The sequence below is a fragment of the Rousettus aegyptiacus genome, unplaced genomic scaffold (assembly GCF_014176215.1).
Source record: "Rousettus aegyptiacus isolate mRouAeg1 unplaced genomic scaffold, mRouAeg1.p scaffold_m13_p_11, whole genome shotgun sequence".
Taxonomy (NCBI): Eukaryota; Metazoa; Chordata; class Mammalia; order Chiroptera; family Pteropodidae; genus Rousettus; species Rousettus aegyptiacus.
In genome coordinates this window covers 45,016,445-45,040,995 of record NW_023416286.1, presented here as the reverse complement: position 1 = coordinate 45,040,995, position 24,551 = coordinate 45,016,445, and the positions used below count along the sequence as shown (strand labels likewise).

Below are 24,551 nucleotides of genomic sequence, written 5' to 3'. Positions count from 1 at the left end.
GCAGGGTGTTGTAAGGAATCATAAGTTATAATGCTCTATGGGTTAGTAAACACATGTTCAAAGTACTCATTGTATGACTTTTTACCTATCTAATAACATTGCATGACCAAAATATTAGCAAAAATAACTAAAACAACATTAATTCATTTAGTGGTTTACAGCATTCTGAGTGCTTTAACATGGTTATTTCCAGAAAGCTGGGAATAGACCAGTATATTTATTTAAAAACTAAAACTCAACAGTTTTTAACTTTTTCTTTTCATATAAATTAATAACTTGTTTGTCTCATTTCTAAGTCTAGCAGATGTAGGAAAATAAGAGTGAGAATGTTATTTACAGACAGAGACCTCAGTGACAAAAAGAAGAAAAAGTAAAACTCCAGGAAACTAATACTCAAGCTCATGAAACACAGCAATTGAGAGCCATTTATTATAGGGTTAGTTAACCTTGAACACCGTGGTAGATCTTTAAAGCAGCGTTCTATTTATATCATAAAATAACAATCTGAGCTTGTTGAAAGAAGATTAAATTTCATATCTATATATACTAACATATATGGTAATAACATGTGTTAAAAGAGGGCAAGAAATTCTTCAACTATGTATAGAACTTAGGTACTCAAGGCAGTTTATTCCTCAGTAGTTCTGGATAGCCAAGATAATTTATATGATCAAGAAGAAATATGCTAAGGAAGTAATTTTTTTCATCTGGTTTAAAATAAAATACTAGCATTTTTGTGTGTGTGAACTCTTTGCAAGCTATGCATTTTACAAGAGTGCTCAACTTGGAAAACTTTTTTTCATTGTGTACATCAGCTGTTCCAGGAATTGTAGTACAGATAGATTGGATCCACAGGTATCTTGTCTCTTTTGCTCAAGGGGAGGAGAAGAAATTGAGTCAGGAATGGAAATAGCCTCAGCATTTGCTTTTCAAGAGAATGATAAGGATGGAATCATGAGGCTGTTGTCTTCAAAGACATTAAAAGGTTTCATTAAAAATGTTGCATTTTGTTCTGATGACATTGTCACTAGAACCTGATTTCTTAATCAGGTTTGAGGGAGTTGATAATCATTGAAGACATAATCATTACCAGCAGAAAAATAACAAAGTATAATAGGAATCATAATAGAAAGCAGCAGGAGAATTTTATAGGAGCTATAAAATTCATCAACTTTAAGTAGAATTTTAGACATTTTCTATACATTTTCTTATGGAGGTTTCCATTGTGGAGGTTTCCCTGAATTTTCTGAAAGAAAATATTCTGTAATTTAATAGGTTCTTTAATGTGACTTTTTTCTATCTGTGCATTATTCTCTTAGTTATATTTTAAAAACAAACAAACAAACAAACAAACATGTATCTACTTAGATGAGTTTTGGCTTGTTTTACTTCTGAGTTCTTTTAAACTTGAGTTGACTAAAATATTCAGAGATCTTATGTTTTCCAAATAGTCTATATCTTTAGGACTCTTATTCTATGCTAAATTACTTCTAAATTATTTTTTTATTATTAAAGGTTTTAAATACTTTTTAAAAAATGCCAAGTCCCAAAACATAAAAACAGGACAATTGGAGCAAACAAACAAAAATGAAAAGATCACAAGAGGTAAATATTTTGGGACGTGGGATTATGCATTATCTCTCATAATATCACACAATTCTGTGTGCATTACATATTAAGTAACCTTACACTCCTTACTTTAAAAAAAACAAAACAAATGAAACAACAATGAAGCAGTAGTACTACTTCATTTGGAGAAGTATGATTAAATCTCAGATGTTAAAGAATATAAACCAGAGTTTTAACCCTAAATTTCTCCATCTTGGCTATGTGATGCTCATACATGGCAGAGAAGTTCATAGAGAGTCCTGTTCTGCCATTAAAAACATGACATAGATGGGCTGAAAGCAAGAATATCTATGATCATGGGATATCCTCTACTCCTGAGCTGTTTGGAGTTTAGCTTCATAATAACCTCTTTGCTACGAGATCATATCGAGATTCTAACAAGGCAGATTCCTATTTAATTGAGTAATTTAGGAAGTTTCCTCAATCTTTTGAGCTTGTCGGACTTGATTTGATACAAAGATTATATATAGCCCCAGTTACTGAAGGATAGCATTCTTAAAGTCTTTGGGTGACCATTAAATGGTTAAGTAAAATGAATAAAAGAATAAAAATATTTACAGTACTAATCAAAAATAATAGCAGCTGTAATTACCATTTATGAAGCTTGGTACTGGATTAGACATCTCTGGAATAAATTCTGTGAAGTCAATATTACTATCTTTGTTTTACAGCAAACTTATTCAAGACCATACAGTTTAAAGTGGCAGAACCAGGATTTAATCCCCACTTTTCTCTTATCATATAGCCATAACCTTTAATGACTGTGCTTGCACTACTACATATAACATCTGTATCTAGATTGATCTTATGTGGCTTGTACCATTATCTTTGACTTAAGTAATATTTGTTATAATTTTTATTGTATTAAAATTTTACTACACGTTGCCCTATTATGAAGGCCATACAAATTGCTACTATCTTGGGCTGTGTTCAAAAGATAAGAAGGAATTCCTTGGAAGACTATTTGCATCATTATAGAAGTAAGGGAAGCAGTGCTTCCAAAGCACACCTAACTGCAGCCCAGTCATGGCTTCGCAGGCTGGAGTTTCAACATAGTGGCTGACATTAGAATGAACTTCAAGTTCATTCTAAGGCTCCACCCCATGATACAGTTGATCGGAGCGAACATACACCTATTTGATAGTCAAGCCCTAGGTGCTGTCAGGAGGAAGATGACAAAAAGCAGCACCCAGCAATATTTTTTAGGGCTAAGAGTATTTATAATCTCTATTAATATACTTTATTTCATGTGATGTTTCTAGATGATGTATTTATTTTTTCAATGAGAGAACTGCAGTCATTAGTACTGTTACAAGAAAAAACATTTTGTTTTTCCTGTTTTATCAGATGATTCCCTTTAGACTTGCAATGTCATCCCAGTGGGCTTGGTTAATATAAAGTTAAGGGACTTAAAATGTTTTCAGCAAGAATGAATTGGAATAATGTAGTTCGTGATGTTTACTTTTACTTTATTATTTTTCATGTAATAAGATTCACTGGTCTTATTTTAATTGTCAATAAAATGCCAAACATCTTGTTATTCCAAGGAAATAGGTAAATTCATAATCTATGCAATAAGACTTGGCAGTAATTTTCTCAGAGATTTCATTTCTTCTGATGTTTTCTTGAACAACTTGCTTACTACTAGAGCTTTTAAAAATATTATGCCTTCTCTCATAGACCTGAGGGAATAAATTGTACTTTATTTTCATGTCTGTGTACTGAGACCTAAAAGTCGAATAGGATGCTTTTAAAGTTGACATTCCTCTCTACCGTAATCTGGAAAATTTAGTGATCTGTCACTCATCATTTTCCCTCCCTCCCTCCTTCCCTCCCTCCCTCCCTCCCTTCCTTCCTTATCCTCCTTCCCCTCCATCTCCTTCTTGTTTTTGTCGTGTCTTGTCTTGTTTTGTCTTGTCATCTTGTCTTGTCTTTCTTTCATCTATCTTTCTCAAAAGGTACAAATTTTTGTTCAGGTTTCTCAGATTCACAATGTAGGGAATATTTAGTTGTAATATTTAGTTTGCAAATTAAAACTATGCTCAAGGATTCTTCTGTATCTTTATGTTGCAACAAGTTAAAATTGCCCATTGAGAATTTAGCTAGGTAAATGAAAGTAAGTAGTAGAATTGTGTGTGTGTGTGTGTGTGTGTGTGTGTGTGTGTGTGTGTGTGTACGTACGCGCGTGCACGCGTGCAGGGTGGGGGGTGCCCTTAATGACATTTACATAGGGAGAACCAACCTTCTTCGGCCTTCCTTTTAAGAAGAAATTAGTCAAAATTTGGATATTCAGGAAAATAGTTTGGCTGGCAGTTGTGGGCCATCTTTGAGACTCAGTTAATATACCTAGTGTTAACATTAGATAATACAGTTTACAATTGGGGCCGTTTCATTTTGAGATCTTTTTTGCTTCTGATTGTAAAGAAGGAAAAAGCTATTTATCCTCCTGCCATTGCTTCTCTGAGTATTGGGGTTTGAGGCAATGTGCAAAAGAAATAAGCAGCGTAGCTTAGGAAACTGTCTTTTCCAAATTCTTGATTTTTGCTTCTTCACTTTAATTTATAATGTCATTGTTCCATTCAGTACTTTATTTTAGAGTAATTTTTATACTAATGATGACTTCAGCTTGTTTTGGTTTGGATAATATTAGAGATTTTGGAAAATAGTATTATATATTGTAGACATTTAGAAATGTTATATCACAACAGTTCCTCAGAAGCTTTTAGTGTGCTGAAAGGGCAGTTTAAAAATAAAATGGGAGATTGTATAGGAAGAATTAATGCACATTGTGAATTCCCAAGGGAGAAGGAAAAAAATCACATGCCCTTTTCCACCTTTATTTTAACATGAAACAGTGTATACAGGATTAGGGTTCCATAAATACACCTTGGAAGAAGCTTTAGTTGAAAATTATCTGTTTTCAGATAAATAATTATGCTTCAAAAGCTACTTCTAAAGTAGAGCTTAAAAAACATAGTGGTCCCGATGCTTTAACAAATCAAACGTTTTTGTATTTAATCCACTTTTTCTTTAATTCCAAGGTAATCTTTTTAAAGCACAGCTAACCAGACTGATAGCAACTAAATTAATGAGTTTTTTTTTTTTATTTCTTTCAGCCCTAATACTTATTTTATGTAGCAGTTTATTCGGATTATATTTTTTGTCATATCTTCCAGTATTTTTGCATAAGATACTACCATTATAATTGCATATCTCAATTACTAAGGCATGACCAGTTCTGAATATAGTTCAGGATACAGAGAAGCCTCTTTGCTGAGGATACATGGGGTGTGTTATTTTATAATAGAAGAGCCATGTAGTCTTTTGGATTCAGATTAAAATAGGTATAAAAACCACTGGTTTTTAATTAAGGTTTGTTCCTTCCATTACTTTATGAACTGATCTAATCACTTTACTGTCTATCTCCTCATAAAATGGACATTATAAAGAAGGCTTCTTAAATTACTGCTAAAACAACATGACTGTTGCATAAATATGAGTTAATAACAACATCTAGAAGAATAATTTGGATTTTCACTTGTTGAATAATAGACTTTTGAGTTGCACATTTTAATGTGATATTTAATTAGAGGGAAAGCCAGAATTTCAGATGTGGAAGGAAGGAGGTACTGTAGTATGTCCTAACTTGAAAAAAATCATGTTTAATACTATAATTTTATACTTAGAAAGATATAAAAATCTACTTTATAATACTCACTATATGTCCATTTCACTCAGTACCCTCTACCTAGTGTGCCAAGCACAGGGCCTTATGTATAGTAAACAACAAATGTTTATTTTCTGATATTAAATGAATGATCAAATAAAGGAAAACTATATAGCTTAACAGAATCTTCTTCACTTATTTGTGTGTTCTGATGGTAGACTTTATTTTCTACTTATTTCTACTATTTTCTAATTATCAAAGAGGAAAGAATGTCAAATTTTTGTATCTGTCAAACGGGTACCTTTAAAAAGACTGCAAAGTATTAGTCTAATAGGGAGAACATGGAATTGGGTGTCATGATTTCTCACCCTTGCCCTCCTGTTGTTAATTACTGTTATCCAAATTAGTTTTATCTTTAGTTTTTTTTTCTTTCTTTTATTTGATAATGGGGTAATGATACATTCTCTACCCTTTTATCTGTGTAATAATGAGAGCCAAACAAGCATCGTTGTGAAAGTTTAAAGTCTTATTAAATATAAAGCCCTTTTTTTGGTTTGTTTAATTATTTTTTGCAGGCTGCCTAAATTGTATCTTTGTGAATTCTGTCTAAAATATATGAAAAGTAGAACTATTCTACAGCAGCACATGAAGAAATGTGGTTGGTTCCATCCTCCTGCCAATGAGATTTACAGAAAGAATAACATATCTGTTTTTGAGGTAAAGTAGATGTTTAGTAGTTGTCTTCCTATACATTTCAAATGTAGTGCCATCTGTTCTGTATCTAATTGTGCAACTTGGATTTTTTTTTTTTTTGAAATGTTATTTTATTGTTGTTGACTCACTATTGAGTCAGAATTAGGTCAATGGTACCAAGTTCACAAACTTGATTTCAGAACAAATTATCTCTATTTCATTAAATCAGAGATATCAATTATAATTTATCTTCTTATTTTAGGTACCACCAAGATGGAAAAAGTACTGCTAATATGATTTATAAGTCTCTATTTTATTATAAAATCCCAACTGATTTTACATTTGTTTAGAAATGAGTAAATTGTCTTAGCATCTATGAACTATGGCATTTAAATGAAAAGCTTTCTATTCCATTTAAAGCGTTATTTTGTAGACATATATTTAAGTAGCTATAGTAAATCTTAATATATTTTACTGACTTCATCATGATGATATGGCTTAAGCTATGTCTATGATTCTTCTGTGTTGTTAGTAGTGATTTTAATTTCTTTATACTCAGTTATGTGGTTTCATTGCCAAGTATTAATTGAGTACCTGTGTTCAGTTCTGTTAATTACTAGAATTTACATGACTAGAATGATAGAATTTGAGGTTGTCAGAATCTATTCAGTCTCTCACTTTCTTGGTCTTCCCTAAGCCTTTATTTTAGTTGCAGAATAGAGGAGCTCTTCACATTGGAGTGGGGGTGGAGGAGAGAAGGGTGTGGTATATAGTACTGTTTCAGAATACCCAAGAGCAAATTACTTCTCAACTTATGCGTATATTGGTGTATATTTTAAAAGTAGTAGTATTTAGTTACATGTTATTGAAGAGGTTTCAGTCTTGAAATGTCAATGTCTTAGAGTCTAATGTGGACATCCACTGACATTTTCATAAAAGAGCAAGCTCAGGCAACTCCAAGAACACAGGAGAGTTAGAAGCAATACAGCCTAGTGCTCCTGATCTTGGGCAACCTGAGTCCTAGAAATATTGCATTTGCCAGGTTGCTACCTAGGGAACCTGCTTGGTGCTTCTGACTATAGTTTATACTCCCTTAGGTAGCTTTATTTGGGGGTAAAATCTGATCATGGCAGTCAGACTACATTGCTTCTGGCTATTGGCACAGATTAGATTATAGTTTTACCTTGTTCTGTTTATAAATGTATTTTATAAGTAGTTGCATTTAGAGCTTTTGTTATATTAAATACTTTAAAAAATGAATCAGATCAGCTTACCATCTGAAGTATGCCTGCCTTCAATCTTGTTATAAAAGCAAAAAGTGCTATTTTTAAAATGGTCATTACCTCCTTGTTGAATATAGTATTATATCTGTTTAGTTGTCTTAAAACAGCAGGTACTGTGATGCTGCTGTTTCAAGGGATAACTTCCAATTTCCAGTGTGTTCTGATCATTAACCACTCTTAGGCTGGACTGTGGATACTCAGAGGTGCTTGTAACTGATGTGTATTATTCTGAAACTAAAGAGACACTCTGCTGACTATTTTGTTCTATTTTTTTTCCTGTAGGTTGATGGGAATGTGAGTACCATTTATTGTCAGAACCTATGTCTCTTGGCAAAGTTGTTTCTTGACCACAAAACACTCTATTATGACGTGGAGCCATTTCTTTTTTATGTACTAACACAGAATGATGTCAAGGGCTGCCACCTTGTTGGCTACTTTTCTAAAGTAAGTATCAGCTTAAAATTGGTTTGAATTCATATGTAAATCTGAACAATCTTTGCTGGTTCTCACTAGGATACACTGTAGGATACAGCACCTTCTGGGTGCCATCTAGCTTTTTAGAAAGGAAAATAGAAGGAGCATTCAGAAACATACTGAGTGCTAGAAGGTGCCTAGTAACATTCAACAGCCTGTATATACTCTCCTAGGAACATGAACTGCTGGTTATACTCAAGAGGAAAAGTTTTTTAATGACTTCTATTCTCATGGCAATATTAGAACTTATGAAATAAACAGCCATTACCTCTCTTAGTCCTTTCTCAGTTTAAATCTTCTCTTCCTAATTTGAATTTTGGTCCTAGAAATAGGAATGTCACTTTTGTTAAAGGATATTTTTCTCCTTTCTTTAATCTTCCTTCTCTTGGGGAGAAAGGTTTTCTTTTATAGTCAAACAATGTAAAAGATGTACTTTTTTTTTGAACAAGCCTATTGTAAAATGTAAGTACATAAAATATAAGTGGAAAGTACTAGCTTTATAAGCAATCTGTTTTAATAGGCTATATCAATAGTTAAATGTAATTTAAAATATGTTCCCTGGTTTTAAAAATGTATTCATACCTAACACCTTGGGACTAATTTTTGTAAAGTTAAGTACAGTTTATAGGGAGGTGGGACTGCTGCCCTATGTAGCATCAGAAAAGGAAATAAACTAAAATAGTTGATGAATCTTCTTATTTCTAGAGTGCCACATTGACTCATCATTTGTAGCTTTGCAAATTGATGGCATTCAGATTCCTCTGCTCATCTTAGGCATCGATGTACTGTTTTTGAGTTGCAGATGGTGTTGGATGGCATCATTTTATTTTATAATTTTATTCTCCTGGGATAGTTGCTTTGTGGATAATGGCAGTGATGACTTAACATTGTCCAGTCTCCTCCCAGTGAGGTATTTTTTCCTTGATATGCATTGTTATCCCCAAAGGACTAAGGCTGTGGTTTTGACTGTTGGTCTTTGTTTTTTTAATAATTAGTATTACTATTTAGTCTTACCAGCCTGTTGTTTTAAAACTTGGCTTCTATTTTTTCCACCAGGAAAAACACTGCCAACAGAAATACAACGTTTCCTGTATAATGATTCTTCCCCAATACCAGCGTAAGGGCTATGGCAGGTTTCTCATCGATTTCAGTAAGGATATAACATAATTTCTCATTATCTCTTCCTATGGAATATATATATGTAGTATTTAAAATTTTTGCAGTTGATTTATTGGTTGTCATGATGCTGAATGGAATTTTAAAACCTAAAGTCATGAATTTGGTTTTCCTTCGATCGGACATTAAATATTTTTAAATAGCTAACATTGAATACCAACTTCTATATGATCTATAGCACATACCCTTAAATTGCAACTTAATTTACAGTGAAACTTAGTTTTATATAGTACTTCTAACCACAACAATACTAAAAACATTGTATAACTACTTAAATTAGTACCAATAAAGAAATATAGCACCACCCTCTTTTTGTTACCCCAAATGTGTGCATTATTTTTTTAGTTACAAGCTCTACCTAGTGGTTAGAAATATGCAGTGCACCTTTAAAAATCTTTAAAAAGTAAATGATACAATAAATAATTGAATCTGCGTTAAATATTGAAAGCTAATGGTTCTAAAAAGGTCATTGTAGAACATGGATTTTTTACACATTGATAATCTTAGAAAATAAATGTATACAATAAATTTTATATTGATTATAACATACTGATATTTGAGGGAATATTTTCTCAGATACTGCTGATAATAATATTTTAAAAAATATATTCAGAAATAATGATTTAAACCAAAGATTTTGATAGAGATAGTTCTTCTGAATAGCAAATGATTATATTACCAGTGTCAAGGTAATTTTCATGTGGACCAATGAAGCTTATTCCACTTGGCCTTAAACTGTACTTCTGACCATTTTTTATTGGAATTATGTGCCATTTCTTATTTTATACATATTCTTGGTCTTTTTGGAGTAGTAGTAGAAGGTGGAACTCAGATTATTACCTTTAATATCAATATGTTTTAAAATAGAACTCATAGCTGGACATGTTATACCATTAAGTGACATAGTTAGGAGATACTTTTTTATGCTGAATCATTTTTTTTGATATACAAAAAAAAATCTGTATGATTACAAATTTTTTTTATTTACTTTTGTAATGTGATTTATTTTCCCATATTACTGTTTCAAGACTGCTTTTAAGTTTTCTTCAGTGACTAGAAACATTTCTTCTGCTGTCTCCATTTTTGATACTTTCCCTTAGAATTTATGCCTCTCTTTTCCTGTTCTTGAGAGTCATAAACTAGACTAGAGAAGACAAAATAATACTATCATACACTCACAATGACACCCTCATGCTGTTACCAAGAATTAGGGGGATAGATAATTGTGAAGAGAACTTTGGTTGAAGTGAGAAATTGTCATCTAATTTACGCACAGAAGAACCATGTTTTTATTTTAATTCAAAGAAGAACCACAATCTTAATATGTAAGATTACATAAACACTAAGGCATTCTTTTGTGTTGTTCAGTTCAGATATAGCTGTTGCCATCTAGTGGTCCAATTAAAACATGCAAGGGTGATTTTACCATAGTACATTATTAATAAAAATCATTATTACCTTGATCTTAATGAAGCCTGTTTATATGAAGTCCTGATTTTTAACAGTTTGAATATTTTAACAATATGATTTATGTTAACTATAGGCAAAATAACACTAATCTTATGTTCAATGTATACACATTATATAATCTTCCTGCAAATTTGTTTTTAAGTAATTTCTCAGTTCTGTTTTTTTTCTTTGAAGGAATACTTTTGAAATTATTATTGCCTACAATACTTACAGTGGTTTTGGAAGAGGGGATTGTTATTTTGATGAATTAGCCTGATTTAGGCTCTCTGACATATTTGTGATTTGGGGGTTTCTTTAGGTTATTTGTTATCGAAGCGCGAAGGCCAAGCAGGGTCTCCAGAGAAACCATTATCCGATCTAGGTCGTCTTTCCTACATGGCTTATTGGAAAAGTGTAATATTGGAGTGCCTTTATCACCAAAATGACAAGCAAATCAGCATTAAGAAGTTAAGTAAGTTGACTGGAATCTGCCCTCAAGACATTACTTCCACACTCCACCACCTAAGAATGCTGGACTTCCGTAGTGATCAGTGAGTATCACATCCCTTTGTATACCTTCAAGGAATAATTAAGTAGAAGTTTTTGGACCAGGAAGCCAAATTTTTGAAGGAAGAACATAAACTAATATAAGTGGTACATCTGGTGATTTTCAGACATCATTTTTCTTTCTTTGATGTTTGATACTATTGACCATATTTTTTTAAACTGTCTTTAGTGGTCTTCTCAACCTTTGAACCTCAGCTACTGAATCCTTTATTTTCTAGTATTGGGAGCTTCTTCAATTCTAAAAATAATGTCAAATAAAATATACCCATGATTTATTTCCATATACACGGTACAAAATGAAATATAGGTCAAAAGGAAGACCTCATCCTTTTCTAGAGTGGTTGGGAAAAGGTCACAAAGAAAGGAGGCATTTGAGCTACAAATATGGAGGACAGGAGATTGAGTGCAGGAAAGTAACAGAAATTTTACAGGTGGCAAGTGTGAGGCAATAAATGGTTAAAATAACTTTATCCATTGCTGTAGTAGAGTGTGAAGTATTTAACTTCATATTTCTTAGCTGTCTCTTGTGATGGCATCTTTCTGTATTTCATCTTCCCAGGTTTGCTATTTTTGAAGCATTTATCATCTCCAGGGTTTTCTGGGGATCATAGCTCCCTATTCATTGTTAGATACTCCTTGTACATCATCGATTGCTATAAACTTTTCTCTGGTTCCAGATTTGTGATTATCCGCCGGGAAAAACTTATTCAGGATCACATGGCAAAGCTTCAGCTGAATTTGCGACCTGTAGATGTAGATCCAGAATGTTTGCGCTGGACCCCTGTCATAGTCTCCAATTCTGTTGTCTCAGAGGAGGAAGAAGAGGAGGCTGAGGAAGGAGAAAACGAAGTGCCACAGTGCCAGGAAGGAGAATTAGAGACAAGTGTAAGGACACGAGTAGTCTCTATTTTTGATGACAAAAGGATATATTTTTGGTTTTCATGAGTGTTTGTGATATTATATATGTATATAATGATACCCTAAACCAATACAGTAAATTCACATTACAATTTCAGAGTTAATTTTAATGATAGAAATTTCAGGAGGAGTGGGTTTTGTTTACTTAATTTGTACATTTTTAAGCCTTGGTTGGATCATTAGGAGACCTTCCAATTTGTTATAATGTGTTACATATGACTAAAAATTTCTTACCAGAGTGAAAAGAAGCAGCTAAATTTTAGGCTTATTAGTAAGAGAGGGATCTGAATTCAATCTTAACCTGACCATTGTTAAAAATGAAACGAAGATACATTTTCCTTAAAATAAAACATTAAGGAATAATGTAAACCTGTATGTTTTCTAACAGAGCACTAAATAGTGTAATAGGTACCCGGATGTCTTCAGCCATTAAAGGGTGAAAACCATTGTATGGATTTCAATAGTTTTCTTCGTGTAATGGATACTTTTTTTTTTTTAAAGCAGTCCTTTCCTTCTTTAAAAATCTGTGTCCTCCTTTGATAAATATAAACAGTTTCATGTCCCTGTTTAATATAATTTAATTTTCAAAATGCAATTAAATATTCAGAATAAAAATAAATCAAAATAATTAAATTTTCTTTCATTGTTGTCAAATACCCTCTTTCTCTTGCTCATGCTCCAGAGCCCATTTCCTCTTCTCTGTTTATAAATACTTATTTCTGAGAAATTTCATAAGCTATCTCATTTAACATTTATGGGAACAATATTCACTTTGTTTGTGGAAAATGGTATTGCACAGTGGCTAACAGCACTATCTCTTGGGTCAGACTGTCTGGGTTTATATCTCAGCTTCTTCATTTGCTATTGCATGACCTGGTCAAGTTACTTAAACTTTTTGTGCCTCAGTTACCACATTTGTAAAATGACCACGTAATTATAATATTTTATACAATTGTTGTGAAGCTTAAGTGAATACCTACAAAGCATTTAAAACAGTGCCTGACATAAATACTCATGTTAGCTATTAAATAATAGTTTTCTTTTTTAAAACTCTATATTTAAAAGTTCAGAATAGATATAGTCAAATAAGACTGAAAAATTAACCAGCATGGTTTTATTTTCTAAAATCAGGTGGGAAAGTCTGTGTCTCGGGAAAACAAAGAACAAGATTCTTATTCTTCAGTAGAAAGTGAAAAGAAACCAGAAGTTAAGGCACCAGCCAGTTCTACACGTTTGAACAAACAGGTTCTTCCCCGTGATAGTCTTCCTGCAAATAATCAGCCATCTCGGAGAGGCCGCTGGGGGAGAAAGAACAGAAAAACCCAGGAACGTTTTGGTGATAAAGATTCTAAACTGCTCTTGGAAGAGACTTCAGCTCCTCAGGAACAATATGGAGAATGTGAGGAAAAATCAGAAACCTCTCAAGAACAATACACCGAAAGTGAGGAACAGTTGGCAGCCTCTCAGGAGCAGCCAAGCCAGGATGGGAAGCCAGACATTCCCAAAAGAAGACTAAGTGAGGGAGTTGAGCTGTGGCGAGGACAGCTAAAGAAAAGCCCTGAAGCTCTAAAGTGTAGGTTACCAGAAGGCAATGATAGACTGCCCCGTCGCTATAGTGATGGTGACAGGGCTCTCCTTAGGGGCTTCAGTGAGAGTAGTGAGGAGGAAGAGGAGCCAGAAAGTCCTAGGTCCAACTCACCACCAATTCTTACAAAGCCCACATTAAAGCGAAAGGTAAGACATTTCCTTGATGTCTTCTATTCCTACAGTTGCAGCTTATTATATACATGTGTTCTGTCCTAGAGTTCTGAAAGAGTAAATATAGAAATTCTTAGTGTGTTTTTTTTAAAACTTTAAGCCTCAATATGTTGTTCCCAGTGAACGTTTGAAATGTGTGTATGACTTCTTTGGTTTGTGGGAATTAACTTAGAAGTCATAAACTTATTTAAGGGCTGACTGTTTTTTAGCTTGCTGGTTTGATGTTTAAATCATGGCTTTTAGGGATATTAAAAACATTTTTATTTTTATTTATTTATTTTTTGGAGTCAAAAAGGAAGTTTATTAGAAAAGAGATAACACTACACAGAATATGGTCTCCTCTTAGAGACAGAGTGGGACAGTGAGAGACAGAGGAAAGGCACTGAGAGGAGCCTAAAAATAATTTTGAAGTGTGTACAGATTAGAAATCTTTCTGTTAGAAAAGGAGGGGAAAGTGTTACACAGTTGCATGGAGAGTGGACATGTATTGGGATAATCAGAGGGAAGCCATTCCTCTTACCTTGAGCGGTACTATTTTCCCTGCACTCTCTCCTCTCTTCTTTCTCCCTTTCAGTCCTCCAGTGTCTGACTTGTTTTAAAAATATTTTATAAACTATATTTTATCATTGTTCAAAGTTTGAATGATAGCCAGTTTGTTATTAAATGCTGTGCGATGATGATAGTGAGTTCTTTTAAACTGTGTATCCAGAAATATTTCAGGCTATGGAGTGAACTTTAAGCATTGCCACAAGCCAGCCAGACTGAAGTATGTCAGCTCTCTGGATGAGCCACCTTGTAGTAGTGAAGTGATAGTGTTCATCCAAAATAATGAAATTGTTCATTTCCTTGTCAGACCCTTAAAAAAAAAAAGTAGTGCAATTTATTTTTAAAAAGCCAAACAAACAAACTCTTAATTTTAGAACAGTTTTAGAGTTGTAGGATTATTGCAAAGAAAGTACAGAGAATTCCTGTATTCCCCACACCCCGTTTCCCCTATTATTAACCTTTTAGGGTGGTATGGTACATTTGTCACAAATAGTAAACCAGTATATTGATACATTATTAACTAGAGTCCATACTTTATCTAGATTTCCTCAGTTCTCCCTAATGTCCTTTTTCTGTTCCAAGACCCTATCCAGCATAACGTGTTACATTTAGTAGTCATGTCTTCTTAGGCCCCTCTTGGTTATAATAGTTTCTCAGACTCCTTTTCTTGATGAGCTTGAAAATTTTGAGAATATCCCTCATGATATTAGAATGGGGTAATGTATTTTTGGGAAGAAGACCACAGAGGTAAAGTACCAATTTCATCGCATCATGTAAAGGATATCTACTATCAGTATGTATCTATATACCAAATACAGGGTGTTTAGTATGAATATGACTTTTCACTATTGATGCTAACCTCCATCACCTGGCTTAAGGCTGTGTTTGTCAGGTTTTTCCACTGTAAAGTTTCTTCTTTTTTCTCCTTTTCCTTACTGTGCTCTTGGGAAGGAAGTCATTGTTCACAGTCCATCCTTAAGATATGAATACCTGTGCAGAATACCTGTGTTGATTGTAGAATTCTGCTTGGGATATTTATCCATTCTCCCCCATCTGTTTATTCATTCAAGCATTTATTTATGCCAGTATGAACTCATAGATATTTACTTTATACTTTGAGTTATAACCCAATACTACTACTTTATTTAATTTGTTGTTCAAATTCTTCAAGCTTTGGCCATTAGCAGTCATTTCAGTTTTGTGTCTGTGTCCCTTTAATATACGTGTCCTCATCATTGTAAGTGTTCACGTTTGTTTTGAGCACTTCCTTACTTTCTGGTACAAGATGTTCCAAATCCATCTTGTGTATGTCATACCCCAATCCTAGAATCAGTTATTCCTCCAAAGAGCAGGGACATGTTTAATCTAGTTTGAAAATTGTATTCTCAACTAGAAAGACTAGTAAATTTGAAGTGGAGAAAAATTGAACTCTTTTCTAACTCTACTATTCATTATGTATCCATGAAGACAATATCTTTGCCATCCTAGGCCTATTTTGAGTATTTATTTCCTTGTGTAAAAAGAGTAATATTGTAAAAAGCAGTGAGATTAAATGCAAGTACTTTTTAAGTTCTTGAAGTTCACTTGACTGGGAGTCAGAGACTATATTTTGTAAACATTTCTATACTGACTAGATTTGTGACCTTAAGCAAATCCTATAACCTTTCTGCCCTCTGTAGAATGAGGCCATTGGATTAGATCATTCCTGGTGCTATCTATTGTGTCATTTAAGTTATTATGTCAACCCTAGTACAAAATTGTTCCTAATGTACCAAGTTTCAATAACAGAATGATTCTACTTTTGAAACACTTCACTGACATCAGGTAACTACATATTGGCTCCCTATTTCTGCATTCTAATATAACTCCTTATGGATAGCTCATGAAAATGGCATACAGCTTTCTGATAGTTCTACTGACCTTTATAGTAGAACTATGAGACAAATAGAAAGTATTTTATTTTTTCTCTTGAAAAGAAAAGTTAAGGGACCAGCTTATGTGCCATTTCAGAATTGAAATCGCTCCCTAGGGTGTTTAACTGGACTTTTAATAAGGGAATTATGATATCAGCTCTTCTGGCATGCCTGCCAGTTTTTTATGAAGATGTATTCAGTTATCCAACATCTTTGTATCTATGATACATTATATATAATATCTTACTATAGTGTTTTGAAATACTATTTAAAATGTCTTTTGAAAAACAGCATCCGTAGTTTATATGTGCTAAATCTATCAGGTTTAAAAACTGTTAATCATGTTATTAGTAGAAATGACAGTGTTCATTATTGTAAATAAAATAGTTTCCTTCTCTTTTAAATAGAAACCAATTCTTCACCGAAGAAGGAGAGTCCGAAAGCGCAAACACCACAATAGCAGTGTGGTCACGGAAACTATTTCTGAGACTACAGAGGTATTAGATGAACCTTTTGAAGACTCCGACTCTGAAAGGCCGATGCCAAGATTAGAACCCACATTTGAGATTGATGAAGAGGAAGAGGAAGAGGATGAAAATGAACTCTTCTCTAGAGGCTACTTCCGTCGTTTGTCCTCACAGGATGTTCTCAGGTGTCGATCCTCTTCTAAGAGGAAGTCTAAAGATGAAGATGACGATGATGATGAGTCAGATGATGCTGATGGTATGTTGTACAGAACTTATGCTTATTGTAGTTTTATTATTTTTAAACATATTTTGAAACAGAAGTGATAGCCGTAAACCTTTCAACAAAAATGCCGAAAAATGAGCACAACTACTAAGCAAGTAAAGGATGACTTGGTAATCTCTAAAAATTTGTGTCAAGTGTATTCACCCTCATTTTCTCATTTATTTCTTTCTTTAAAGTTGCTTTTTTTCTAGTTTACTTTTCAACTTAGAATCTATTTCTGCCTCTGCAGAAAATATCTTGCTGTTAGGAAACTGTTCTTTCTTGTTCATTATTTGAATCTTTAGTTAATAGGTAGATTAGATTTAGCATCAAGAAGATATTTAAGTTATAACCCTTTACTAGAATGTTCACTACATAGACTTAGTCTGTTTTGCTAATTGTAGTATGCTGAGTGCTTAATATAGACACTCAAATAAATATTGTTAAATGAATAATTCTAAGAATATGGTTCTTAAATAAGATCAGACTCATGTAATTTGGACTGACTTCAAATCTGTTTAGGAATCCTTCCCAAATAATCTCTCTAATGTTTTACTCAATTAGTAGTAAATTTCTAATAAAAATTGTGATAGTATCTCAAAATAGGTTAAATTTTATGGCATAGCTAAAAATTCAATGATTTACTTTTAAAATAGTCTCTTTTTTCATTTTCTCTTTAGCAGTAAACAAACTGGGGCTCACGTATGAGCTGGGTCACACACTAGTCATTTGCATCCTAGCCTAAAGTTTTTGCTGTTGTATCATGCTGCCTGCATCTGCAGTGTTTGCTTTGCATGGGATCAAACTGAGTGTTTTTACTTTGCTGGGTGAACTTGAAGGAATCTAATTGTCCACCATTGGTACATATAAACGAGTAGCTTTTATGTATTAACTCATTGAGCTTTTTATTCTCCTTTTAAAAATAAATTCACTCAGTTTCAAATCTAGTGGATAATTTGCATGTTCTCCACTCTCATATATTTATAAAGTAAAGTTTTAATAAAGTGATAAGGTGACTGAGTTCTTTAGTTTATTCTGAATGATTTTCCAGAGTTTTATTTTGTTATATTTTGAGATATATAACTAGGAAACTAAAATTTTATTTTATTAATTTGGCACTTCAGTAGAATTCTAACTTGCATCATTATAGACTAAAATAGTATCCTATAAGTTTCTGTTGAGTTGGACAAATTTTCTCTGATACAGCCATTTCCTTTATTTTCAAGTTATTACTGCTAAATATACCTTTTCAGCTCTCTCCCCAAAATCCTATTCTTGCCTTGGTTTTCTTCCCTTTAAAAATTAATGGGAAATGTGAATGTACTTAATGCCACACCAAATTATACACCTGAAATGGTTAAAATGGTAGCTTTTATGCTATGTATATTTTACTAGAGTTTTTAAGACTAGAAAAAAATTAACAGGGAGAAAATAATGCTAATATTAAATTTATTTCTAATAAATCATTGTTATTGGTACTTCAGCTTTTTCTTCAGGTCAGTCTTTGTCTAGTATTAAATGCCTTGTAGGTATTCCCATACAGACACAACATTGACTGAGGATTGCTTGATCATGGCCTGGAGTAATTGGCTCATGAAATAACGATTTTCTGGAAACTAAGAAAACCAGAGTTTTTTGCAAACAAAAAAAGAAATGAGCTGATTTATAACATACACAAAAAAGGCAACTTGTCTAAAGTAGTTATAACAACTACTTAGTATCTTCATCTTTATAAAGTTTATCTCCATTTTATGGATGATGAAACTGAATCTTAGAATCACTCTCCAAAGCCATGCAGTTGGTGATGATAAACTTGAACTGGTTTTAACACCTCGTAGTAGATGGTAATTCTATTCTATTGTTGACCAGCATTCTTTCACTGTTCTGCCATTTCACTGTGTGACTTTATGTCATTAATTAGGTTTCTCCTTTAGATTCTTAACTTGAAAATGAAGACAGTCAAGAGTGTTATGAAATTATTTTGTTGTACACACTAGCCTCAGAAAAAGGCACTAGAAAATATAAGATCTTGTAACCTATTTTATTTATTTTTTGTCCTTCCTATACAGACTCTCCTATCTTAAAGCCAGTTTCTCTCTTGAGAAAATGTGATATGAAGGATTCTCCACTTGAGCCTGATACATCTACACCTATGAAAAAGAAAAAGGGATGGCCCAAAGGCAAGAGCCGCAAACCAATCCACTGGAAGAAAAGACCTGGTCGCAAACCAGGATTTAAGTTAACTCGAGAAATCATACCCATTTCTACTCAAGAATGCATTGTTGAGTCTATCGTTCCTATTCCTAAAACTGGACGTAAACCCAAAATTCAAGAGAACGAAGAAACGGTTGAATCAAAAGAAGACTTGACTTTAACTGAAGAAAGGAAGGAAGAGGAGGAGATGCATGTGGAAGCAGAAGAGGTTGAAGAAGGAGAAGAAGAAGATACAACCAGCAGTGAGGTTAGAGCAGCTTCTCCAGCAGATAGCAGCAATAGTCCCGAGACAGAATCGAAAGAACCTGAGGTAGAGGAGGAAGAAGAGAAACCCCGTGTTACAGACGAGCAGAGGCAATCTGAGGAAGAGCAGCAAGAACTAGAAGAACAGGAGCAAGAGGAAGAGGATGAAGTGGCCGTAGAGCTAAATCAGAATGAAGACCATGATGCAGATGATGAAGATGATGGTCATCTGGAATCTACAAAGAAAAAAGAGCTAGAGGAGCAGCCTGTGAGAGAAGATGTCAAGGAGGAGCCTGGTGGTCAGGAGTCTTTTTTAGATACGAATATGCAGAGCAGTAGGGAGAATATAAAGGATAAAGATGAAACAGAACCAGATTCTGAAGAGGAACAGACTTCCCATGAAACATCCGTGGTATCAGAGCATATGCCGGGGTCTGAGGATGATCATGAAGAAGATTCAAACTCTAAAGAAGAATTAATTGAGTTAAAAGAGGAAGAAGAGATTCCTCATAGTGAGCTGGATCTGGAAACTGTGCAAGCTGTGCAGTCTTTGACTCAAGAAGAAAGCAATGAGCATGAAGGCGCCTATCAGGACTGTGAAGAGACACTTGCAGCTTGTCAGACCCTGCAGAGTTACACCCAGGCTGATGAAGACCCTCAGATGTCAATGGTTGAAGACTGCCATGCTTCAGAACACAATAGTCCAATATCTTCTGTTCAGTCTCATCCCAGCCAGTCAGTTCGTTCAGTTAGCAGTCCCAACGTGCCTGCCCTTGAAAGTGGTTACACCCAGATCAGCCCGGAACAAGGATCCCTGTCCGCACCCTCTATGCAGAACATGGAGACCAGCCCCATGATGGATGTGCCTTCTGTATCAGACCACTCTCAGCAGGTGGTGGACAGTGGCTTCAGTGATCTGGGCAGCATTGAAAGCACCACAGAAAACTATGAGAACCCTAGCAGTTATGATTCCACAATGGGTGGCAGCATTTGTGGGAATAACTCTTCCCAGAGCAGCTGCTCCTATGGTGGGTTATCATCCTCCAGCAGCCTCACCCAGAACAGTTGTGTTGTCACTCAGCAAATGGCAAATATGGGCAACAGCTGCAGTATGATGCAGCAGAACAATGTCCAACCTGCTGCCAACTGCAACATTAAGTCACCTCAGAGTTGTGTGGTGGAGAGGCCTCCCAGTAACCAGCAGCAGCCTCCGCCACCACCACCGCAGCAGCAGCAACAGCAGCAGCAACAGCAGCAGCAGCAACCAGCACCACAGCCTCCACCACCCCAGCAGCAGCAGCAGCAGCCACAGCAGCAGCAGCAGCCGCCACAGCAGCAGCCACCGCCGCAGCCGCCGCAGCCACCACCTCAACCCCAGCAGCCTCAACCTCCACCCCCACCCCAGCAGCAGCCGCCCCTGTCACAGTGTAGTATGAACAACAGTTTCACTCCAGCGCCTATGATCATGGAGATTCCAGAATCTGGAAGCACCGGGAACATCAGTATCTACGAGAGGATTCCAGGTGATTTTGGTGCCGGCAGCTACTCTCAACCGTCAGCCACCTTCAGTTTAGCCAAGTTGCAGCAGCTGACTAACACCATTATGGACCCACATGCCATGCCTTATAGCCATTCTCCTGCTGTGACTTCCTATGCAACCAGTGTTTCTTTGTCCAATACAGGACTGGCTCAGTTAGCTCCATCTCATCCATTAGCTGGGACCCCTCAAGCACAAGCCACCATGACACCGCCCCCAAACTTGGCATCCACCACCATGAACCTCACGTCACCTCTGCTCCAGTGCAACATGTCTGCTACCAACATCGGCATTCCTCACACTCAGAGGTTGCAAGGGCAAATGCCAGTCAAGGGGCACATTTCCATCCGCTCCAAATCTGCACCACTGCCCTCTGCAGCTGCTCATCAGCAGCAGCTGTATGGCCGCAGCCCACCAGCGGTCGCTATGCAGGCTGGCCCTCGTGCATTGGCTGTTCAGCGTGGCATGAACATGGGGGTTAATTTAATGCCAACCCCTGCCTATAATGTCAATTCCATGAATATGAACACCTTGAACGCCATGAACAGCTATCGAATGACACAGCCCATGATGAACAGCAGTTACCATAGTAACCCTGCCTACATGAACCAGACAGCACAGTATCCTATGCAGATGCAGATGGGGATGATGGGGAGCCAGGCCTATACCCAGCAGCCTATGCAGCCAAACCCTCATGGAAACATGATGTACACTGGCCCCTCCCATCACAGCTACATGAATGCTGCTGGTGTGCCCAAGCAGTCACTCAATGGACCTTACATGAGAAGATGAGCAAGATGAACTTGCAATGAAAAACTTAAATATATATAAATAAAGGAACCTTTTATACTGACAAACCAGAGAAAAATGGACCTTTTTTTCCAGTTAAATATTGCTGTAGATTTAGAGGAATTTTTCTTTGGTTTATTTTATTTTTTAGAAAACCTGGTCTTTTTGGGGTTCATTTTGTTCTGGGTTTTGGTTTTCTTCACAATCTTGAACATTTTACAATAGAACTCATCTAAAAACGGATTCGGGGATAGGGGAAACATGCACAAAAATCTTTTCATAATTAAAAAGAGCCTTACTTTCTTTACACACCACATGGACAGAATTTGTGTATAAGTGAAATATCTTTATTTTATTTTAAGATGTATGTTTCCCCTCACTGTTTGCAGCTCCCAATGTTGTCATTTTTAAATGTTATATATACATCTCGAGGGTTAACCAGACCCTCTCCTCCAAACCCAACCTTTCATTTCCTACTTCATTCCAGCAGGAGGCACTTATGGGAGACTCGGATGGGGACATGGAGAACAACCCAAGCTCCTTAAACTTATTATTATTGTTAATATTATTATTATTATTATTATTAATAAAGTGAGGCAGGAAAATGCTTCTCCTTTTAAAATCCCCTCCACTCCCTACACACACAAACACACCTCTTGAAACCTTTCCCCAAGAATGTTTCTTTATAGATGGACTTCACTGAAATGTTTGTCTTTCTTAAATCAAGTGTAATATAATTATTATTATTATTATTTTTTACGATTCCCACTCAGCACTCAGAGACACAAAAATACTGTAAGTCTCAATTAACAGCAGAATCTCAGAGGAAAGCTGTTTGCAATCCTAATTTAGCCTTGGATGAATAGAGATGGTCAATTAACAATCAAAAAGAGGAAATTAACCTCTTGTTTTTTACCACCTGGTGAATCAGCCATAATGCCCATATTCCATGCAGCCTCTTGTTTTTAGTATGTACTTTGAGATGCTAAGGGTCTTGATTCTTGAGCCTTTGACTCTGATTAAACTCAAACAGCAGTCCCCAGTGATTAGCCTCTTACATTCTTACATAGTGTTGGTGGATGACTGTACATGTCAGTGATTTGAAAATACCTGACAAACTTTTGACACTGTTTTATGTTGGAAGAGATGACACAAAGTGTGTGTCTTAAAGGAGATCATGGTGTGAGCTTTATAGCTACTTAAATGATACATAACCTCTAGTCTTCATTTGTCTTTTGAGATCCTGAGTTCGCCCCCTGTGAATCAGAGTGTACCAGCCCCTCTCCTGTGAGTGGCTGAAGAGAAGAAGGATAAATCAACCACCAGCATAGAAGGGCATATCTGGACAGCAGGGTTTTTACAGGTTCCTATGTTACCAGTTCCATTCCCTTTTCTCTTGTGCAGCCAGTTTGCCCATTCTCTTCTTGTTACTTGCTCCAGGGATAGGTAAAAAATATATATATATATATTCCATCATTAGAAGATGGAAACTATTATACCACTTGGTATGTGCAAATATCCAAAAGGGGGAAGTACTGCTTAAAGAAATACCTATAAGCATTCAATTCTCTCCTTTATTTGTACATTTTATATAGATAAATTTTTGAAGTACTAATTAGGCATTAAATTTTTCAAATGCACAGGTTTGTTGTTTTTTTAATACACTTTAATTGACTTTCTCAATTAAATGTGTTAGGTAGGAAAAGGCCGAATTCCACATCTTACCGCTATCAATTCTGAGCATGTGCAAGGCTATGTAGGACCCAGTTTCTCTGTATATACTATTCCAGTTCCCAATCATCTATGTAGAAAGTGCACTGTGCTGCCCTCTCCTACATCTTCAGCTATGTCATTGCTTTCTGGTTGGGGTGGGGGTGGGGTGGGTCGGGAGGGAAGTATATTGGGAGGAGGGTGGGTTAAGGCAGAAGGAGAAGCTGTTGAAATGAGGGCCGTGAATTCAGTTTCTGTTGGTTTGCGGTTGTGTTTGGTTTTGTTTTTTTCTTTAAAAAAAAAAAAATTTCAATCGGGCAGCTCCCTTTTTCCACAAGCCTTTTTGTGACTGTAGAACTATTGTAGAGAAAATGTTCTTTTCTATATTATAAAAGAAATTATCCAACACAGTAATATTGGTACCTGTCATTTTTTCACTTCTGTTTAAAAAAAATGTATTTTTAGCAAAGTAACTTGGGTAATCTTCTAAAAAAGAAATTTAAAAACTCACTGTTAGTGACTTTGATGCCTTTTAAAATAAGAGCTTTTTCATTTCATTCCATCTTTAAAATTTTTTATCTTTGTTGTAGAATATTAAAAACTATTTTAAGAAAGATAAAATTCTCTTTAAAGAGATCTCTAGAGTGTGTGAATAGAGCTCCAGATGCCTCTAAAAGCCGCATGTACAAATGAAGCTAAGTCTATTCCTGTCTGTTTATATTTGCTTTTCCTGTTTTGTAACCTCTTTGTACTTTGTTCATGGTGACTTGTAAGCTAAGGGGAAGGGGTGCCTAGATGCCTTTGTATTTCTCCATGTCATGCGCTCCTGGGCCAGTTGGTCTCCCTTCCTCTCCTTGTATGTAATATCACTTTTTTTTCCCCTTTCTAGCAAGTACTTTCAAAAGAACTCTGTACATTTTAACATAAAAAAAATAAATTATGTTGAGCCATTTTGGATGTCTGTCTTGCATGTGGAATTTTTCTCCCAAATATTTCGGACTCTCCAATTCTTTTCTATACATACTTAACAAATATTAATTAGCCTTTTCATGTTCCTCTTTATATATAGCAAGTATAAGTTCATGACCTTTGCTTTGAAATTCCAGTTTTCAAATATATATGTGTGTGTGTGTGTGTGTGTTTAAATGCCATCAATATAGATGGCTTTTACTTTTTCAAAGAAAATGGTATTATAACCTCATTTTGGAATTTTTAAGGAAATTAGTTGAAAACCTTATAAAGGGATTGTGATTCAT

General features: G+C 35.2%; 1 protein-coding gene across 2 annotated transcripts in view; it reads left to right on the top strand.

The window, feature by feature from the left end:
- The window catches only part of KAT6A (lysine acetyltransferase 6A), a 98,433-nt gene extending 74,181 nt beyond the window's left edge, over nt 1-24,252 (top strand). For both annotated transcript variants that reach the window (XM_036228749.1, XM_036228748.1), the window contains exons 10-17: nt 5,872-6,013; nt 7,555-7,716; nt 8,803-8,896; nt 10,691-10,922; nt 11,616-11,823; nt 12,988-13,590; nt 16,481-16,796; nt 18,872-24,252. In XM_036228749.1, the coding sequence (XP_036084642.1) occupies nt 5,872-6,013; nt 7,555-7,716; nt 8,803-8,896; nt 10,691-10,922; nt 11,616-11,823; nt 12,988-13,590; nt 16,481-16,796; nt 18,872-21,588 (4,474 nt within the window). In that variant the 3' untranslated portion in view covers nt 21,589-24,252. The remainder of the gene's footprint in view (nt 1-5,871; nt 6,014-7,554; nt 7,717-8,802; nt 8,897-10,690; nt 10,923-11,615; nt 11,824-12,987; nt 13,591-16,480; nt 16,797-18,871) is intronic.
- Nucleotides 24,253-24,551: the final 299 nt, after the last annotated feature.